This window comes from Sprattus sprattus (genome assembly GCF_963457725.1).
Source record: "Sprattus sprattus genome assembly, chromosome: 18".
Taxonomy (NCBI): Eukaryota; Metazoa; Chordata; class Actinopteri; order Clupeiformes; family Clupeidae; genus Sprattus; species Sprattus sprattus.
The window spans coordinates 16,019,799-16,041,253 of record NC_137916.1 but is presented as its reverse complement, the minus strand read 5'-3'; the positions used below and the strand labels follow the sequence as shown (position 1 = coordinate 16,041,253).

Here is a 21,455-nt window from a genome sequence, read left to right as displayed (position 1 = left end):
GATAGAGGAAAGCAGGGGATTGCGGGTGCTTTTTAAGTGCTTTGATGGTTGTATTGGGTGACTAACTATTACTGTTTTATGTTGCAAATGTCTGTGGCTGCTTTTTGTGCGTGCAGGTGGTGGGCTGTCAGGATGGCACCATCGCCTTCTTCCAGCTGATCTTTAGCACAGTCCACGGCCTGTACAAGGATCGCTACGCCTTCAGAGACAGCATGACTGACGTCATTGTTCAACACCTCATCACTGAGCAGAAAGGTAGAGACTGACTCACCAGGCCACCGTACCCTCACTCTACTCTTAAGGCCTGACCATGGGCATCACATCTCACTCTCTTTCTCCCAGTGAGGATAAAATGTAGAGAGCTGGTGAAGAAAATCGCCATATACAGGAACCGCCTGGCCATCCAGCTGCCGGAGAAGATCCTCATCTATGAGTGTTACACTGACGACTCGTCGGACATGCACTACCGCGTTAAGGAGAAGATCAGTCGCCGCTTTGAGTGCAACCTGCTGGTGGTGTGCTCCCGCCACATCATCCTCTGCCAGGTCAGACTTCTGTCCATACACAGCGCCCTCTGCTGGGCCTGTCTGGGAATTTCAGTTGTGGAGAGAGAGGAGGTGTAGTTTGCCCCTTATCCAGCCCTCTCGGATGGTCATTATGATTTTGTGGGCTGGAGTTATTGCCTTCCTTTAGCGGAGTTTTTGGGTTGTTGTTGTTGAAGTGTGTTTTTTTGGAAAGTAGCTTAAGTGGAGCTAAAGGTGTGTGTCAAGTTTCTTGAGGCTGGTGCAGGATCTACTCAAAAGACATTTATTATACTGTCTTTCAGCTTTATCCTTTGTATTTGGCTCTCTATGGACAAGAAACCTTAATAACTATCCATGCAAATCACAACTAATGCCAAAGAATATTATGGAAAGCTTACCAGGCCATAGTCTAGATTTTCACATCACACGGTATGTGCACGCGGTATGCGGTTTTTCTGATAGACCGCTTTAGATGATGTGTGCATTTGTGTAAATATGGATTTCCTTAAAGCATGTTTAACACTATGCTGAGCTCTCTATAAATCTTTTTCCTGTATGGCAGATGTTTTGTGTTTCCTCCACAAGCTAAGGTCTGCCCTGCCTGTTTCCCATCAGCTCACACCATGTTGGGGTTTTGTGTGTGTTTGTGTGTGTGTGTGTGTGTGTCTGCGTGTGTGTGTGCGTGCGCATATGCAAACGTGCGTGTGTGTGTGTTTGTTGGTCTGTACGTGTGTGTTTGTGTGTGCGTAAGTTCATGTGTGTGTTTGTGTGTGTGTGTGTGTTTGTGTTTGTAGGTCTCTGCGTCTGTGTGCATGCATGTGTGTGTATGTGTGTTGTAATGTAAGAGGATTTAGCTAAAGGGGTTTTGTGTGGTCGTTGCCTGCTGAATGCCTTGTGGTCACACAATCATGACTGTGAGCAGAATCTAGCGTCTGACCACCAATCACCTTTTCCTCTTATTAGTGCTGAACTGCGCCTCACCCTCTTGTCAGCTCCAATCAGGTCTGTATGTGTTTGTCAAGAATGTGATGTGTGCAGGCTAATGGGTGTTATTTGTTGTTATCTTGGTGTCAATTTAGGAGAAGAGGCTTCAGTGTCTCTCCTTCACCAATGTGAAAGAAAGAGAGTGGTTGATGGAGTCTCTGATTCGCTACATCAAAGTGATTGGCGGCCCGCCAGGGAGGGAGGGGCTTCTAGTGGGTCTGAAGAATGGTTCTGTGAGTCCCACACTCTGTTGATGTGAATGTTAACTTCACACTCTACACCTTTTTCTCGCTGCATCATAGATCATTGAACAGCATCTTCATACAATATACACTGATTTACAGTCACAAAGCAAATGCTTACAGTATCACTCATCTACAGTCACACAGCATCTTGAATGAATTCATAATTTCCCATCAGCATAATTGTATTAATATGCTAATGATCATTTTCATTATTGGTACACTGGTACATGGGTACACATCAGAAATACATATCTAACACAGACACACGCCGTACCAGATGCACAACCAGGCTAAATTAGTTGCTGAGGTGTGTGGAAACCGGGAGAGAGCAGTCAGTAAATTGTCTTACAGTCCTCTTACAGAGTTGGAGCTAAAGCTGGTGGGTGTGTGTCTGTGTGTGTTTTTGTGTGTGTGTGTGTGTGTGTGTGTGTGTGTGTGTGTGTGTGTGTGTGTGTGTGCAGATTTTGAAGATCTTTGTGGACAACCCGTTTGCCATAACGCTGCTGAAGCAGAATACGTCTGTGCGGTGCCTGGACATGAGCGCCTCGCGCAGCAGGCTGGCCGTGGTGGACGAGCACAACACCTGCCTGGTCTATGACATCAACACCAAAGAGCTGCTCTTCCAGGTCAGGGCCTTACACACGGGGCGTGGGCGTAAGTCCGATAATTTTGGGTGCTGGAAACAGGGAAACTGTGTGTGTGTGTTGTGTGTGTGGGATTAAGGTATGATTTCAGTTCCTGGAAGTATTGCCACTGAAAGGTACGTATTTTTTCCCCCTTCACTTTGAAGAAATAACTTGCTGAAACCAAGAAACAGCCGTTCATTGTAAACATGATTTTGCTTCATTAATCAGCTGGTGTCTGAATTATCTATGAGGGTAGGGTCCCTCGGGATCCTCCATGCAGCTGGATGCTGTCACATATTCATGTTTGGTCATTGCACTAGGGATGTTGTTTTCTGTCTGTAGGCCTGCTACCTTTGGTAATTGGTTTAGACTCATCAGAGATCACATTCAGGGTTGGCAGCTATGCTCTACTCCATGTTGAGGAGTTGATGGATCATGGGACATGTCTGACTCTTTCACACTTATTCTCTCTGTCTTTCTCTCTCTGTTCTCTCTCTTGTTCTGTCCCATGGACAGGAGCCCAATGCAAACAGCGTGGCCTGGAACACCCAGTGTGAGGACATGCTGTGTTTCTCGGGGAACGGCTACCTCAACATCAAGGCCAGTAACTTCCCTGTGCACCAGCAGAAGCTGCAGGGCTTTGTGGTTGGCTACAACGGCTCCAAGATCTTCTGCTTGCACGTCTACTCCATGGCAGCTGTGGAAGTACCCCAGGTGTGTGTGTGTGTGTGTGTGTGTGTGTGTGTGTGTGTGTGTGTGTGTGTGTGTGTGTGTGTGTGTGTGTGTGTGTGTGTGTGTATTGTTTGTTTGTTTGTGTCTGTGCTACTTTATCTTCTGTTTAGGGTTCTTGACAGATGTAATGTAGTCCCCCAGCTCGTTTGACAGAAATGACTGATTGCCATGTTCCCTGTCCTCGACCCTTCTCTCTGAACAGTCAGCTCCTATGTATCAGTACCTGGAGAGGCGGATGTTTAAAGAGGCCTATCAGATTGCCTGCTTGGGCGTGACCGATAGTGACTGGAGAGATCTGGCCACGGAGGCCCTGGAAGGCCTGGATTTTGACACAGCTAAGAAGGTGTGTGTGTGTGTGTTTGTGTGTGTGTGTGTGTGTGTATGCCAGACTGATCCTTTCCTGTTTCCACAAGGGTATACGAAGTTGAGTAAAAAAAAGCTTTGTGCCTGTGTTTGTTAGAAGGAGAAGTGTAAGCCATAACAACAACAACAACAACAACAACAACAACAACAGCTGCTTAAATTTGACTTTTGAAGCTCTACTTGTCACCCTCCTTTGTTTTTGTCTCCCTCTCCTCTCCTCTCCTCTCCTCACCACCCCTGCCTAAGGCCTTCATCAGAGTGAGGGATCTGCGCTACCTGGAGCTCATCAGTAGCATTGAGGTGAGTGAGGGGCCTAGGCTCTCGGGACTGGACAGGAAACATCAACCACTATGAAGTGGTGCCAATATCCAACTCATTTACAGTAGATACATATCAGCTAAAGAGTTCATGTGAGACAACAAGATTTGACACATATGTAAACTTTAATATTACAAATAAGGGAAAAAAACATATATATGTGTGTATTGTTTTATTCTCTCTCTCTTTTATACATATGACCAAGTTCATACAGGAAATCGGAAGTGATGCCCCTAATTAGTGACAACGCAACCTATCCAATCACCTTGCTCCCATACGCCCGCGCTAGTTTAAATCCTCCGGTCTCCAGGCCAGATTCACCCAGCTCTTGAGCTATGACGTCGCTAATTTGCTCCCTCCTCCTCCCCAGCTCCACCTGTCTAGATCTGCTTATAGTTAAAGGGGGATTTTCGTTAATTCCTGCTTGTCTTATTTATTGTGGCAGCAATTTACAGTGTAAATTGTATTTTATGCAGCTTCAGTTGCAGTTTTGCAGCTTTAACTTGCAGCAGCAGCTTGAGCAGATCTAGGGCGCCATGACCAAACATACTACCTTGTACTTACATTAATAAAATCTTATTTACTAATTCTGAGAGTTTCCTGTCTGAAATATATTTTATATATATATATATATCCTATATATATATATATATATATATATATATATATATATATATACAGGTGCATCTCAATATATTAGAATATCATCGAAAAGTTGATTTATTTCAGTAATTCTCTTCAAAAAGTGAAACTCATATTTTATATAGATTCATTTCACACAGACTGATATATTTCAAGTGATTATTTATTTTAAATTTGATGATTATAACTTACAGCTTATGAAAACCCAAAATTCAGTATCTCAGAAAATTAGAATATTACTGTAGACCGATAGAAAAAAGGATTTTTAACACAGAAATGTTGGACTACTGAAAAGTATGAACATGTACAGCACTCAATACTTGGTTGGGGCTCCTTTTGCATGAATTGCTGCAGCAATGCGGCGTGGCATGAAGGCAATCAGTCTGTGGCACTGCTGAGGTGTTATGGAAGACCAGGTTGCTCTGATAGTGGCCTTCAGCTCTTCTGTGTGTTTGGGTCTGTTGTCTCGCATCTTCCTTTTCACAATACCCTATAGAATCTCTATGGGTTTTAGGTCAGGCGAGTTTGCTGGCCAATCAAGCACAGGGATACCATGGTCCTTAAACCAGGTACTGGTACCTTTGGAAGTGTGTGCAGGTGCCAAGTCCTGATGGAAAATGAAATCTGCATCTCCATAAAGCTGGTCAGCAGAGAGAAGCACAAAGTGCTCTAGAACTTTCTGGTAGATGGCTGCGCTGACCTTGGACCACACAGTGGACTAACACCAGCAGATGACATGGCACCCCAAACCATCACTGACTGTGGACACTTTACACTGGACCTCAAGCAACTTGGATTCTGTTCCTCTCCTCTCTTCCTCCAGACTCCGGGACCTTGATTTCCAAATTAAATGCAAAATTTACTTTCATCTGAAAAGAGAACTTTGGACCACTGAGCAACAGTGCAGTCCTTTTTGTCTTTAGCCCAGGTGAGACGCCTCTGACGTTGTCTCTGGTTCAAGAGTGGCTTGACACAGGAATGCGACAGTTGAAGTCCATGTTCTGGATACGTCTGTGCGTGTAGGCTCTTGAAGCACTGACTCCAGCTGCAGTCCACTCCTTGTGAATCTCCCTTGAATGGGCTTTGTTTCACAATCCTCTCAAAGATGTCGTTATCCCTGTTGCTTGTGCACCTTTTTATACCAAATTTTTTCCTTCCATTCAACTTCCCATTAATGTGCTTGGATACAGCACTCTGTGAACAGCATGCTTCTTTAGCAATGACCTTTTGTGTCTTACCCTTCTTGTGCAGGGTGTCAATGATCGTCTTCTGGACAACTGTCAAGTCAGCAGTCTTCCCCATGATTGTGTAGCCTACTGAACTAGACTGAGAGACCATTTAAAGGCTCAGGAAGCCTTTGCCGTTGTTTTGAGTTAATTAGCTGATTAGAGTGTGACACCATTGGTCATCAATATGTAACTTTTTCACAATATTCTAATTTTCTGAGATACTGAATTTTGGGTTTTCATTAGCTGGCAGTTATAATAATGAAAATTAAAAGAAATAAACACTTTAAATAGATCAGTCTGTGTGTAAACAATCTATATAATATATGAGTTTCACTTTTTGAATAGAATTACTGAAATAAATCAACTTTTCGATGATATTCTAATTTATTGAGATGCACCTGTATATAAAAGAGTAAGATTCAAGATTTGAAACCTTCGCTTGTAACACTCACAGTTTAAGGACTGGCTTAGCATACTTGTTTTTTAGTTGTGGAAAATTACCCAGCCACTATTATCGTCAATGATCACTGCACTAAAGACTATACTCAGCCTTCTGTTTATTGGTTCATACTGCTGACACAAAGTGTTAATTTGCATTAGCCCGTTTGTAAAAGCTTCTTTCTTAGCCTTTGACACACATATCCACATTGAGCATTCAGACACACCACATACAGAGTCACAAGTAGTTCACAAGTACACTACTACAAGTAGTGGAGATGTTATTATGTAACCTTTTGTGGCCTTTTGCATGAGATTATTGTGTGTGTTACTGTGTGTTGTGTGCATAGTGAGAGACATAGACAGGAAGAGAGAGAGAGAGAGAGAGAGAGAGAGAGAGAGTGAAAGGCATGGATGTGTGACTGATGTAAGAGTGAATGAGGGCTTGTGCCTGTATGGTTCTGACGATAACTCAGCCTTTGCCTTTGGCAATAAACCTTGCACAGGAAAAGGGGATTTGTGTGAGAAAAATGCTTTTGTTGCCTGAAGGTTTTGTATGGAAAGAATGGATCATTGAATGCTAACACTGATGTTTTGGAAAAGATTTGGCGGTGGAATGTTCGTGTGTGTGTTAATTTGTCCACTTGTAGATAGTGTATAAGTATGTTGTAAAATGGAAATGCAATAACACAATGTGTGTATTGTTTTATTCTCTCTCTCTTTCTCTCTCTCTCTCTCTATCTTTCTGTGTGCGTGTGTGCGTGTGTTTGTGTGTGCGTGTGCGTGTGCGTGTGTGTGTGTGTGTGTGTGTGTGTGTGTGTGTGTGTGTGTGTGTAGGAGCGGAAGAAGAGAGGGGAGAGCAACAGCGAGCTGTTTCTGGCTGATGTGTTTGCCTACCAGGGGAAGTTTCACGAGGCTGCAAAGCTTTACCGGCGCAGTGGTTATGACAACAGAGCACTCAGCATGTACACAGACCTGCGCATGTTCGAGTTTGCCAAGGTGCGTCCCTCCGCAATACACACACACACACACACACACACACACACACACATCAACATATGCATGGAATAGCCACATGTTTACACGAGGGATGTGGTTTATAGCTGTCTGCTTTACTGACTGAACACAGTGCAGTGTAAAAGTATGTATCCTACAGTTTGTATGTATGCTGCAATGTAAGCATTTATACTACAGTATGTATGTATACTACAATTTAAGTATATATACTACAATATGTATGTTTACTGCAATGTAAGTATGTATACTAGATAGATAGATAGATAGATAGATAGATAAATACTTTATTAATCCCGCGGGTAAATTTGGTATCTTGCAGCTCTCATATTTACAATAATTACAGACAACATGTACAGATAATACAATACAATACAAACAGACAATACAATACAATACAGTTATGTACAGTGTAGATTTATAGTGCAAAACAGTGTAGTCATATAGTTAGAGATTTATGACTGCTGGGACAAAGGACCTCCTAAGAAGCTCAGTCGGAGAACGTAGCGTGTTAAGCCGCCCGCTGCGGAGGCTGCTGGACTATCAGACAGACAGTGATAAATGTAATGACCTTCAAATAAATGCTTTAACAAGAGATCAAGTATGCAGTGAGAAATGGGCTGTGTGCAGACAGGCGATGCGGAGCACTGAGGTGCACTACTCCTCACTCCCTCCTTATTCCTGTAATTACAAAAGATGTGCTGCATCTAGTCTGTTTACTCTCGGCGCTCCCACTGTTTTGCTCACTCGAGTAAGACGATCTCAGTCTGCATACTGATTCACAGAGACCCTCCAAAGTGAGCAATCAGGCTGTCTTTCAAAGTTAAGAGGGGCTTGATTTGTGCTGCACGGCACTATTAAAGGCCTTTCATATTTTGAACACCTTCAGACTTGAGTTAATGCTCGTAGATGAGGTTCTTTACAAAAAGAACGGCAAGTATCTGTATGTATTGCACACAGACTCACACACACACACACATACACACACGCACTTTTACACACATGCTGTGTGAGCTCCTGGTACTTTCCCTGTTTGTCCCTTGTTTGGCTTATTTGAAATACTTATGAGCTCTTGAGGCTATATTATCCGGTTAAAAAAGTGTGTGTGTGTGTGTGTGTGTGTGTGTGTGTGTGTGTGTGTGTGTTAGAGAGAGGAAGAGAAACAACCACCCCCAACGCACACGCATACATAGTGTGACTGGGTTACTATAACACAAGGGTTAAAGTTGGCGTTCTTTTGTGGGTCAGTGCAAGTTTAGTCTGAGTGTGAGAGTGTGTGTGTTGAACGTGTTTATGTTAAAAGCCTTTGATAAGTGACTATGTGTGCACGTGTGTGTGTGTGTGTGTGTGTGTGTGTGTGTGTGTGTGTGTGTGTGTGTGTGTGTGTCTGTGTGTGTGTCTGTTTGTGTGTGTTTGTGTGTGCTGGCCTGTGTGTTTACATGCCATTGCATGTCTTGTCTGTGTATGCTCTGGTTGATTATTTGTTTGTGTGCGAGAGAGAGAAAGAAGAAAGAGAACATTAGTAGGCTACGTGTTAGTGTATGTGTGAGGTGGTCCTGATTCTGAGCTGGTTTGAAGGGCTGCATTTCTTCCTTGGCTAAGCTGAACTCTTCATCAGTAACTCATTCCATCCATCCACACCCATCCACTCCCTTCTGCTTCCCGCAGCCACATGGCAGTCAGGCCCGCACTGAGCTCCCTTGGGCTGTGGTTCTGATCTCATTCAAAGTGTGTTGGTGGTGTGTTGCAGTGTTGTTCATTTTCTGACTTTCACAGAAAAGGATCTGATGAACGTGCTACTTCATTTGTGAATATGTCTATGTGTCAAACATGTCATATTAAGGGGATTAAATACATTGAAATACAGAGTCAAAAGCACACTTCACTTTATATTTGTTTATGCATCATTTTGGTAAAGTCCTAATTACTGCGTGTGTGTGTGTGTGTGTGTGTGTGTGTGTGTGTGAATGCGTGTGTGCATATTTGCACGGGTGTGTGTGTGCGTGTGTTTGTGCACACCCGTGTGCGTGCAGGACTACCTGGGCTCGGCGGACCCTAAGGACACGCGTGTGCTGATGAGTAAGCAGGCGGACTGGGCACGCAGCAGCAAGGAGCCCAGAGCTGCAGCAGAGATGTACCTGAGCGCCGGAGAACACCTCAAGGCCATCAACATCATCGGAGAGCACGGATGGGTGGACATGTAAGACAAACAAACACACACCTTTGTTCTCATATCACAGTCAATCACACACACACACACACACACACACACACACACATACACACCAACACTCACTGACAGCATAAATGCTCTCATACACCCTAACATACCACAGTCAAGCAGGCACAGTCAAGCACGCACACGCACACGCACACGCGCACACACACACACACACACACACACACACACAAGCCAGCTGTGTGAATGAGGTACTGGGGGAGAATGCCAGCACAAACTAGGGGATAATGTTTGTTTGGCCTGGGGAGTTCCATCTTAAACTCATGAACTAAATAAACTTCCCCTGCACCTCCTGTCTCCTACGCAGCAGGAGAGACATAGAAGGGAAGCGAGAACAGAGGGTGGGGATAGCATCAGAAACATTGGCAAATTCATATACACGTAACACGTGCTAAGCATGCTAGCATACATGCCACAAATATACAGGATGCATACAGACATAAAGATGGTATACAACTTACACTAAACTTAAACTTACTACAAAATGAATACTGGATAAAACAGCTTAGTGGGTATGCAGTGTGCTCGTAAGGTCACTAGGGTAAGTAGAGCAATGAAACGACGTTGGCAATTATTTATATTACAGCCTTTATACTACACTGTTACATGATGGGAGACAATGATGGAATGCCAGGAGCAGGGAAGATATGAATGTATCAACTCTGTGATGTCAGGATGCTGTCTCTGTCTGTCAGGATGCTTCAGGATCAACTAAGGCACAGATTACCTTCTTACATATACAGTACAGTACTGCCAGTGTCTGAATCCACACGGCACTATAGAATTTAGTTGTGTCCATTTCAGTTTTTTTGACCTTTTGTACAGTTCCATTAATGATGTCTGCAATAAGCCAAAGCCACAGTGCATAAATAGCAACAGCGGTAAGGAGAAACTCCTTCCTCTTCTTTAACAGGAAGAAAGCCTCTGCAATATCCGTCTCAAAACAGGGGCCTCCTAAGGGGGCCTACGGCTGGTCCAGAAAAGAGATGGAATAATGAGAAAGGGATGGGAGGGGAGGGGGGGGGGGGGGGGGGGGGGGGGGGGGGGAGGGTGGTGCGCAGTGAAGCAAGTGATGGCAGATGCAGATAATATAGATACACAGATATGCATTAGAATGTACACTTATGTCAGGCAGACATTCAACCCTTTGTTAATCTCTTGGAAATAGAGCAGTATGAAAGAACCATAATGTAGGGGCAAAAAAGGTTCTCTAGATTATTTTCTAGATATCTACACTGATGAAGTGGGAACATTTCCACCGAAGAGTAGCTCAATAATTTAGGTATAATAAGGTCAGTACTAGAGGTGGAGAAAAAATGTATACAGTGTAGTATCACAATATCATATTGGTACAGCTGTGACAAGTATTGCAATATTATTTTAATTTAGTATTGCGATTTTAATTTTATCTTGATATATACATCTTCTTTGGTAACATTGCTTCTGAAACATGATGACAGAAGAACTTGTTCTTCTTGTTTCACAGCGGAAATTGGAAAGGAAGTCAGTTGAGTTGAAATGTATTGTGCCAAGACGACAGACTCCCGGTATACGGAAAATGTGCAATAAATCAGAATGTATCACAGAATCAAATCGCAATACTTGTATCGTAAAATGTAAAGTATTGCAATAATATTTTATTGTGGCTCAAATATCGTGGCATCATCGCTTCAGTGGCAATGTCCACTCCTAGTTTGTACAATCAGGTTTGTGAAGTAAGGATCATTTTGACTTAATAGGAAGATAGGATAGATATGAAAGTATGGTCACATTCCCTTCTTTTGGTGAGTGTACAAACTAAAAGCTTTCTGCATCATTGTGTAAATTTGACTTTCTTGATTTTGAAGAAGCTACTCCCAGGAATCTGTTTCATATGTGAATTGTGAGGTCAGTAGCAGCAACATCAAGGTCTAAGTTGTGTTAGATATCAAAGATTTTATGAAAATAAGTGATTGGTCTAAGTTGTGTTAGATATCAAAGATGTTATGAAAATAAGTGATTGCTAACGAGATTCTTATAGGCTTCCCTAACTTCAGTTTTTAATCTGAGTTCAGAAGTAGAAAGTTGTTAATCATCAAAACCTTTCTGTTTACAAGGATGGAGTCTAGCCTTTCTAATTGAGTGGTTTTATTCTGCTTGATGGATAACTATAATTGGTTGTCATGTGCTTAGCATTGTAAATTGATGCCATGCTTGATCATGGCAGTGCCAGAGGGCTGCATGTTAAAGGAAAAGAGCAGAGGATTCATGATCCACATACACACGCAGAGGACAATCTGATAAGTATGATCAGCCCCATTTTAAGCAGCTTTATGTATTACATGCTTAGCATTTGATTATAAAGTACATAAAGCACTGTCTGTTTCAGTTTAGCATGAGACAGACTTCAATAGACACTTCTACTACATGCATTTAATCAGTTTGATTCACTGTTGTGGGTTTTCCTCCCAAACTACTGTCTATTTGTAGATTGATTAGGCAAGACTGCTAAACGTCCTCACTGCCTAAAAAAGGTCAGCACCGCGTTTTCCCCGCTAAGAACATCAGATAAATCAGACACCAGATAAACATGGACTATATCTTTGTGAATCTTTTGTCGTGCAGCCAGCTAACGAAGAAGGATGTTGACTGAGTTTGTCAGTTTCTGTAGTTTGTGGCTAGTAGAACCACTGCAAAGGATGTGCAAGACATGGCTTTAACAATTGTGCTGGAGTGTGCTTAAGTGCTATAGAGGATTTGAAATTTGTGCATTCCTCTTGTCACCATAAGTCTTGTTATGAACTCTCTTATCTGAACATGTACTATTTCTCCCCTCTTCCTCTTTCTCTCTCTCTCTCTTTCTCTCCCCTCTTCTCTCTCTCTTCCTCTCTCTCTTTCTCTTCCTCTCTCTCTCTCTCTCTCTCTCTCTTTCTCTTCCTCTCTCTCTCTCTGTGTTTCTGTCAGGTTGATAGATCTGGCTCGCAAGTTGGATAAAGCAGAGCGAGAGCCGCTGTCCCGTTGCGCTGCCTTCTTTAAGCAGCTCAATCACCATGGTTACGCCTCTGAGACTTACACCAAAATGGGTGACCTAAAGGCACTGGCACAGTTACATGTTGATGCCCGGCACTGGGACGAGGTGAGACACACACACACACACACACACACACACACACACACACACACACACACACACACACACACACATACATACATGGAAACACACAATTGCATGTACACAAGCATGATTAAATACACTCTCAGTTGCTGGCAGTCTCTCATTTGTACTATATTACAAGGCACATTATTGATTCATAGAGCTTTGATATGGTTTGCAAATAGACAGGTGATCTTCATTTCTCCATGTGTCTGTGTTTCCGTCCTCATCCATCTCCACATAGGCCTTCTCCCTGGTGGAGAAGCACCCAGAGTTCAGAGATGATGTGTATGTGCCATATGCCCAGTGGCTGGCAGAGAACGATCGCTTTGAAGAGGCCCAGAAAGGTTTGTGTGTGTGTGTGTGTGTGTGTGTGTGTGTGTGTGTGTGTGTGTGTGTGTGTGTGTGTGTGTGTGCGTGTGTGTGTGTGTGTGTGTGTGTGTGTGTGTGTGTGTGTGTGTGTGTGTGTGTGTGTGTGTGTGTGTGTGTGTGTGTGTGTGTGTGTGTGTGTACATTCACGTATGTGTTTATTGTTTTTACTCTGTTGCAAGAGATTGTTTGTAGTGTTGGTATGTGGTAGGTGACTTATTTGTTTGTGTGTGTGTGTGAGTGTGTGTGTGTGGTGAGGCGCCAGTCTGCAATGACTTTTCTGTTTATGTGTTTGTTGTGGGATAGTTTGTTGGAAGACTTGCTTTATGAGGTACTGTTTGCGTCTGATGTTTGAGTATATGTGAATGTGTATTGCTTGTCTGCATTTGTCTGCATGCAAAGCTGTGTGGGTGCATTTGGTATTTTTGAGTGGCGTTTGTGCCAGGTCTTCTAGTTGAGAGTGTGTGTAAGTGTGTGTTGTTTAAGTATTGGTTTGGCAGACACTGCGATGATGGCATGCAGTTTGTAATCATGATTACAAGAGCCTATGATTATAATTGCTGGGACATCAACATGCATGTCAAATCAGCAGACTGCCATGCACTAATGAATGCTGTGGGGGGGATGGAGGGGGTGGGAAGGGAGAGAGGATGAGTGTAACCGTGAGGGGGGGTAGTACGTGCGTGTGTGCGCGCGTGTGTGTGTGTGTGTGGGCGGGTGGGTGTGTGCCGGCGTGTGCGGGTGGTAGTAGGTGGTGAATGTACTGGGTGTGCTGCTTTGTGTGGTTGTGTGTGTGTGTGTGTGTGTGGGGAGGGGGGGGGGGAGCGAGAGAGAGTGAGAGAAAAAGTGAGAGAATCAAGCCTAATGTGAGTTCCAAACACCAAAATGACCTGCCACTTAGATATAGAACCCTCTCTTATCACCCCCAAAGCACTCCAGTGCACAGACCCACGTCTGTGCTATCAGGCTGCAGGTTGCGGTCGTGGTCTGGGCCGTGAGCCGGTCCTGATTAGGCCGAGAACGCAGCAGCGGCAGTGGCGGCTCACTTTTTACTGCTGCTCTGGTTTCTAAGTGCTGCGCTGTTTGACATTTGCTGGCGGCTCTGCTGTCAGAGGGCTTGTGCTGGAGATTAAGGCTGAAAAATGAGCACAGGCCCTCGGTGGGTTTCTGCTGAGTGCACACCGCCTGTGGCCCGGGGCAGGACGGCCAGAGATAGAGAGCAGTGAGGAGAGCGGTAGCGGCTGTGTGTGAGTGTGTGTGTGTGTGTTTATGTGTGTGTGTGTGTGTCTATCTGTGTGTGTGTGTGTGTGTGTGTGTGTGTGTGTGTGTGTGTGTGTGTGTGTGTGTGTGTGTGTGTGTGTGTGTGTGTGTGTGTGTGTGTGTGTGTGTGTGTGTGTGTGTGTGTGTGTGTGTGTGTGTGTGTGTGTGGAGGAAACAGCGTGTGGGATGGAAGGGGTGGAGATCTGTCTGAGGAAATGCAGGATTGGGCTGCTCTGAAGTGAGAGCCAAAGCTCACCAGTGTTCACACGCCCTGTGCATGAACGTGTACAGCACTCACACACATGCACACACACACACACACACACAAACACACACACACACACACACTCACACACGCACACACTCTCAGTGGATACATGAGACGACCGTGTGTTTTGGGGAGCCTTTCTTATTTGCACAGTCATATAATCGGACTTTATGGGAAAGGGTGAACATTTTCACAAACATTTTCTTTTTTTTTTACAACAAAAGCTACTTACTTTACTTTTGACATATTCACTACACACGTTAAAGGTATTAAAAGCTTTTTATGAAAAAGAGTTTATGACATTTACCATAACATGTGCAAAATTCAAGTTTGCTGTATTATGATGATGTTTTAGTGATGGGAAGCTGCTAGTTATTTGATGTGTTGTTATGTATATATACATATGGTCACAGCTTACTACCCATACAACAAATTACATTCAGTGCCACTGTCGCTGTGTTAATACAAAGTATCAAAGCCCAGCACAAGTACACACTCACCCACCCACACGCGCACACACACACACACACACACACACACAGACACTGCGCACACACACTGCGCACGCACCCACGCACGCACACAAACACCCGCACACACACACACACACACACACACACGAACACACACAAGCCCACACAAGCCCACACGCACACACAGACACACACACGCACACACACACACACACACACAGTGGCAATGGAAGGTCAGGCCACTCAGCCCAGGACAGTCCAGCAGTGTGGCTGGCACACGGGCACAGACAGGCTCTCAGTTCCACCCCCGTCTCTCCCCGCAGCGTTCCACCGGGCGGGCAGGCAGGCAGAGGCCGTGCGCGTGCTGGAACAGCTCACCCACAACGCTGTGGTGGAGAGCCGCTTCAACGACGCCTCCTACTACTACTGGATGCTCGCCATGCAGTGTCTGGACATCGCAAGAGGTCAGTGTGTGTGTGTGTGTGTGTGTGTGTGTGTGTGTGTGTGTGTGTGTGTGAGTGTGTGAGTGTGTGTGTGTGTGTGTGTGTGTGTGTGTGTGTGTGTGTGTGTGTGTGTGTGTGTGTGTGTGTGTGTGTGTGTGTGTGTGTGTGTGTGTGTGTGTGGGGAGGGGGGTGGTAGGTTTGGCAGGGTGTATCAAGTATGACAACAAACTGCGATCTCTATGAAAAGGGATTTGATCCTGTGATTCTATTTACATACCTGCATTGGCCTTACTGTGTGTGTGTGTGTGTGTGTGTGTGTGTGTGTGTGTGTGTGTGTGTGTGTGTGTTTTCGGTGTGTGTGTTTGCTTCAACAGATAAGGAGGAGAAGAAGGAGGAAATGCTGAAAAAGTTCCACCGTTTCCAGCTGTTGGCTGAGCTCTACCATGTCTATCATTGCATCCACCGTTACACGGTGAGCTCTCACACATGCCCAGTGCCTCACATGGTCCCTAACCTCCAGCATACACACCCACATACACACACACACACACACACCCCTTCCCAACACACACACCCACACACACACACCCCTTCCCCACACACACACACACACACACACACACACTCACACACACCCCCACACACACCCACATATGCATTGATTCAATTAAGTCACTTTAGTTGCATGTAGTCAGCCATTTGAAGTCAACATGACACGCATGTACTTCATACAACTCCATGAGTAAGTCTAGCCATGTAGAGTTCCATATGTGCATGTCAGGAAGGTTAGCCCCACACTAGTGGTTCTTGGCTCCGTCAGTGGGCCTGGTTCTTCCCCTGCCCCCACTCCCCCCTCTTTCCTCTGTCAGTGTTTATTTGTCCAGTTCGCTCGCCCACATTCTCATGTAGAAGACCTGTGATTGAAACCAGACCTAGACCACTTTATCTTAGTTAGGTCTGTTTCTTGCTACACTTATTGCGCACACATTTTACACACTCGCACTCATACACACACGCTTGTGTATGCGCACACACACACACATGCACAGACACACTTTGGTAGGTGTTGTGTCTGAGGATTTGGGTGTGGCTTTAGAAACCTGTATATCTGAAGAAGCAGGACAGAAGAGGACTGAAAAGAAGGAGGATGAAGGGCTGAAAAAGAGGAAGAACAAGGAAGGCTTTTCGTTCATTGTTTTCCTCTCCCTCTCTCATACCTTTCCTCCCTCTCTTCTCACTCTCTGTCTGTCTTTCTCTCTCTCTACTCCATCTTCCTTTCCCTCTTCAGGAGGATCCATTCAGTTCTCACATGCCAGAGACGCTCTTCAATATCTCACGCTTCCTACTGCATCACCTCACCAAGGATGTTCCTCTGGGCATCTCCAAAGTGTATCCTTCACTGGGCTCACACACACACACACACACACACACACACACACACACACACACAGACCCACACACACACACACACACACACAGACCCACACACACACACACACACACACACACACACACACACACACACACACACACACACACACACACACACACAGACCCACACACACACACACACACACAGACACCCACTTGGGGTAGATGCTAATCTAGTTGGCCACATCTTTAAATGAGACGATCAACGGAAGCCCCCGCAGACTGATTTGACTTGAGTTCGAGTGCACACTTCTGTCTTCACTCAGGCCGTAGTGCATGTCTGACTGCAAAATTTGGTGCATTTACTTTTCCCGAGTTAAGTTCCCCACTTGTTAAATAAGAATGTTCGCTGTAAGTACTTCAGACTGAAAAGTACAAACTTGTGACTATTTGCCTTTTCTCTGTCTTAGTATAGTGCTACCATACAGTGTACCATAAAAATTCTAATAATATCTGCGTCTCATAATAGGAGTGGCATTTCTTTTTTCGGTCAAATAAACAGTGGTGGGTCAAAATGGGTTGTCCTCAGAGGATACATGGCATTGCTATTGTTACTCTATATTTAAGCAGGGTGATTTGGGTAGCCTGCTACAAAAATGGGAGCTGCCACTCTTAAAAAAAAAAAAAAAAAAAAGGTCAGGTTTTCTCTTTCCTTGAAACCAATTTGGGACTGTAGACGCAAGTGCTAGATAGACTGCAGGGAGGAGTCGTTAACGCTAGGTTTATTTGTCCACTAAAATGGAAAAGTGGGCTAATGCATAGGTTAGCTACAAAGTTATGTATGAAATAAACACTGGTCTATTATCACAGGGTCTCCAGGAAGAGCTACATGCTTTCAGATGTTTAGGTAAATAACCACCCGGGCCATTATTGAAAGTTTCACAATAACTGTGAAATACAGTTGTACATAGCTTCAAGGTTTTACTTTTTTTTTTAAATCACTGAACAGGTTAACACAATTTTACACAAGACTGCAGCTTTTCACTTGTGTTGACCCATGGCCTGGAATTGCTATTTTTTTTTGTAGTGCATCCATTTTAAAGTAGTGCCCCTTTTATCCCCTATTAACATAATAATATTTTTATAACATTAATATAGCTTTTTTTCCCCTATTAAACGTCAGCGCTTGAGGTTTCAAGTGACATAACACTAAATATCTTTTTAATTCAAGGATGTAAATTCCTGCAGGCAGTGGTGTTCTATTGACAAAGCAGTAGCTGCAGTATATCTGACATGATGTTCACATGACCTTCACATGACCTCTAGACCTCTAGACCAATGTACACACTTCTAACCATACCTAAAACTTCTGTTCGTACTCCTGCTTTGGCAGACAACTGTAAACTCCCCTAACAGCCCTCAGTTCCAATATGAACCCAAACCAACGTCTTAGTGGCAGTCGTACCTGCACCTAAAAATCCATTCGAAATGAATAGGTAGTGGATACAGCAAAGTACATGTGTGGCATATTTTAAGTGTCTATTTCTAGCCATCTCGTTGCCATAGGAACCTGTTCAGAGCCCTCTGGTCGTCATGGTCTTCTCTTCATTAACACTTATCCACTCAGTGATTAGACAGGAAGTTTATGCATATGCATATGTCTCATAACGGCTCTGAATTAGTGTGGGTATTTACCGTGGAGGCTATCCATCTCTAGGACCTCTCAACTGTTGATTGAGAGGGTAGGTGTGTTTGTGTGTGTGTGAGAGTGCATGAATTTGTGAGCTTGTGCGTGTGTATGTGTATGTGTATGTGTATGTGTATGTGTATGTGTATGTGTATGTGTATGTGTATGTGTATGTGTATGTGTATGTGTATGTGTAAGTGTAAGTGTAAGTGTACAGTATGTGTATGTGTATGTGTATGTGTTCCTTGACACGGCCCTCTCAGGAACACCCTGTATACGCTGGCGAAGCAGAGTAAGTATCTGGGAGCTTATAAGCTGGCGCGGTACGCCTACGAGCGGCTGCAGGGTCTGCGCATCCCCCCGCGCCTGCAGGAAGCCATGCAGCTGGGAAGCCTCACCGTGCGCTCCAAACCCTTCCACGACAGTGAGGTGTGTTTGTGTGTGTTGTGTGTGTTGTGTCTGTGTGTCTGTGTGTCTGTGTGTCTGTGTACCTGTTCCTCAATGTGTGTTCCCTGATAGCATGCATAAATGTGTCTACTTTTTCCCCCCAAGCCTTTCCAAACTTGTTTCCAAGAGTTCTATGTGTTTGGTAATGTGTGTGTGTATCCTCTCCACCACACCCTTAAGCTGTGTGCTCCCCCACACTGTGTGTTGTCTGGTCCTCACTGTGCCCTTCAAAGTCTTCTATGAATGCAAGCATGACTGTGTGTCTGACTCTCTCCGTGTGTTACAAACGTGTTGCCATGGTGAGGAGGTTGTGTGTATGTGTGTGTGTGTTTGCGTCTGACCATATGCTCAAGATGCCTCCAGGACTACAAGGTGTGTGTGTCCGTGTGTGTCCGTGTGTGTGAGTGTGTGTGTGTGTGTGTGTGTGTGTGTGTGTGTGTGTGTGTGTGTGTGTGTGTGTGTGTGTGTGTGTATCGTCTGTCTCACTCTCCTCTAAGCCCCCTCCATTACTGTGTTTTCTCAGCAGTGGTTCCTTAAAGCCTTTTGATGACCTTGTGGTGTGTGTGTGTGTGTGTGTGTGTGTGTGTGTATGTTTGTGGTCTCTTCAGGACTTGGTCCCCATGTGTTTTCGCTGCTCCACCAACAACCCTCTCCTCAATCACCTTGGCAATGTCTGTATCAACTGCAGACAGCCCTTCATCTACTCGGCATCTTCCTATGGTGAGTGGCTGCTTTGCCTGTCAGTTATGACTCTGAGGCCAGTGATGTTCAGGGGAAAGTATGGAAACTGGTTAAATGTAGGCCTGATACAGGTTCATCTTTTTATGGAGACCAACAGGCAGTCCATGGCACATACCCTTGGATCACCTGTAATGTGTTCTTTAAATTGTACAGTACTTTCTAGAACTCTGAAAGAGGACACCATCTGACTCTACAAAGTGGGGTTCTGCCATCGGTACTAGCAATAGAGCCTTTTATTAGAGAGTTCTAAGTTTAGTTTCAGTTCAGAATTGTAGGAGCTGATTGATGTGTTTACATCTAGTGTGTGTGTGTAGATGCTAATGTATCTTTGCATACATATTTATATATGTGTGTGTGTGTGTGTGTGTGTGTGTGTGTGTGTGTGTGTGTGTGTGTGTGTGTGTGTCAGAGGTGCTGCCGCTGGTGGAGTTCTACCTGGAAGAGGGGATCTCAGATGAGGAGGCCGTGTCATTGATTGATCTGGAGCAGCCACGGGCAGACAGGAAGAGCTCCCGCTGGCACAACATGAGCAGCGGGGGTATCCTTTACCTCTCTATCGCTCTCTCACACACACACACACACACACACACACACACACACACACACACACACACACAAAAACACACACACACACACACACATACACATACACATACAGTATGTACACACACACACACAAACACACCTGGCAAAGGGCCACGACTTATAGTTTCATTGGCCAATAACTTTGAAACTTTGAATCTCAATTCTTATAAGCGTCCCCCTTCACCCTTTCGGTGAAATTGAAATTGCATCTCCAATATTTACTGGGGTTTTACTACGTCTCTGGTCATGGAGCTTTTTAAAAAGATACAGAAGCTTTTTCGGTTGAGTGAAATCAAACATTATCTCTGTTGGACCAGTTTGTTTGCTTACTTCCTTGGCGGTCGCACGCTTTATTTGCGTTCTTATCTGGCAACCTGGTGTGTCAAAATGGTACTAGAGAAATGGGCAGTGGGCAAGATCACACAGGCCAAAACACACTTTGCGCTCTAGAACGTACATTTTAAACTGAAAATATACTAGCGGTAGCATTGTTGTCAGAGAAGCCGTTATTTCAGTTTAGCATGTTTCCTTAATCTCTGATGACATTATATCACGTTCATTTTATGATTTAGTACAGTAAATGTATTACATATTGGTCCTTTAGACATACAAAAAGAAACACAGCAGTGTTTTCACTGGACTGTTGCCCTGTGCTCCGCCCATCTGAAACAAATTTGCTGACCTGAGTTTCTTCTGAACAGATCAGCACCCTCTCACCAGACCACTTACTCTGAAGTCCTGTGTCCCAGAATTGTTTCTCTTCTGGGAAAGCCCCAGATATATGCCATGGCTGGCTCATTGACGACAACATTAAATGGAAATGCATGTAGACAAAGGCAAAATCTCACTGAAAACCTATAAATGGATGTGGACGTGAGCACCATAGCAAAGTGAGGCAGATGCGAAGTGCCACTTATCTACGGTTATCTACGGTTCTTCACGTGTACATAAGTAGGTCATTATGCTTCATCCACTGACACTATAAGGCCAGTATGGTGAAACACTCACAGAGGACAACATTGACATATCCACAAAAACAACACACTCACACAGAATCTGTTTCTCTTACTCTCCCTCTCACCACATCATAATCCCTGTGGTTGCCATTGTTCGTGTTTGTCCGTTTGTGTGTCAAATTTTATATATTATGTTACCACAGACGCAGCTTGTTCCAATTTGGAGATTTCCTGGTTGGATGTATGTCATCAGCCTGCTGCTTGCTTTCTTTCTTTCTTTCTTGCTCTTGCACAAACACACACACACACACACACACACACACACACACACACACAAACACACACACACACACACACTCACACATACA

General features: G+C 44.4%; 1 protein-coding gene across 3 annotated transcripts in view; it reads left to right on the top strand.

Moving 5' to 3' along the window:
- The window catches only part of ift122 (intraflagellar transport 122 homolog (Chlamydomonas)), a 31,974-nt gene that overhangs the window by 7,974 nt on the left and 2,545 nt on the right, over positions 1-21,455 (top strand). For 2 of the 3 annotated variants that reach the window (XM_080855746.1, XM_080855744.1), the window contains exons 10-26: positions 117-255; positions 343-545; positions 1,604-1,741; positions 2,215-2,379; positions 2,896-3,093; positions 3,314-3,454; positions 3,721-3,774; positions 6,939-7,100; positions 9,149-9,315; positions 12,298-12,469; positions 12,732-12,834; positions 15,181-15,321; positions 15,675-15,772; positions 16,589-16,689; positions 18,622-18,787; positions 19,414-19,525; positions 19,956-20,084. In XM_080855746.1, coding sequence (XP_080711872.1) covers positions 117-255; positions 343-545; positions 1,604-1,741; positions 2,215-2,379; positions 2,896-3,093; positions 3,314-3,454; positions 3,721-3,774; positions 6,939-7,100; positions 9,149-9,315; positions 12,298-12,469; positions 12,732-12,834; positions 15,181-15,321; positions 15,675-15,772; positions 16,589-16,689; positions 18,622-18,787; positions 19,414-19,525; positions 19,956-20,084 — 2,389 coding nt within the window. Of the gene's footprint in view, positions 1-116; positions 256-342; positions 546-1,603; positions 1,742-2,214; positions 2,380-2,895; positions 3,094-3,313; positions 3,455-3,720; positions 3,775-6,938; positions 7,101-9,148; positions 9,316-12,297; positions 12,470-12,731; positions 12,835-15,180; positions 15,322-15,674; positions 15,794-16,588; positions 16,690-18,621; positions 18,788-19,413; positions 19,526-19,955; positions 20,085-21,455 lie in introns of all 3 variants that reach the window. The other variant, XM_080855745.1, reaches the window with a different exon arrangement.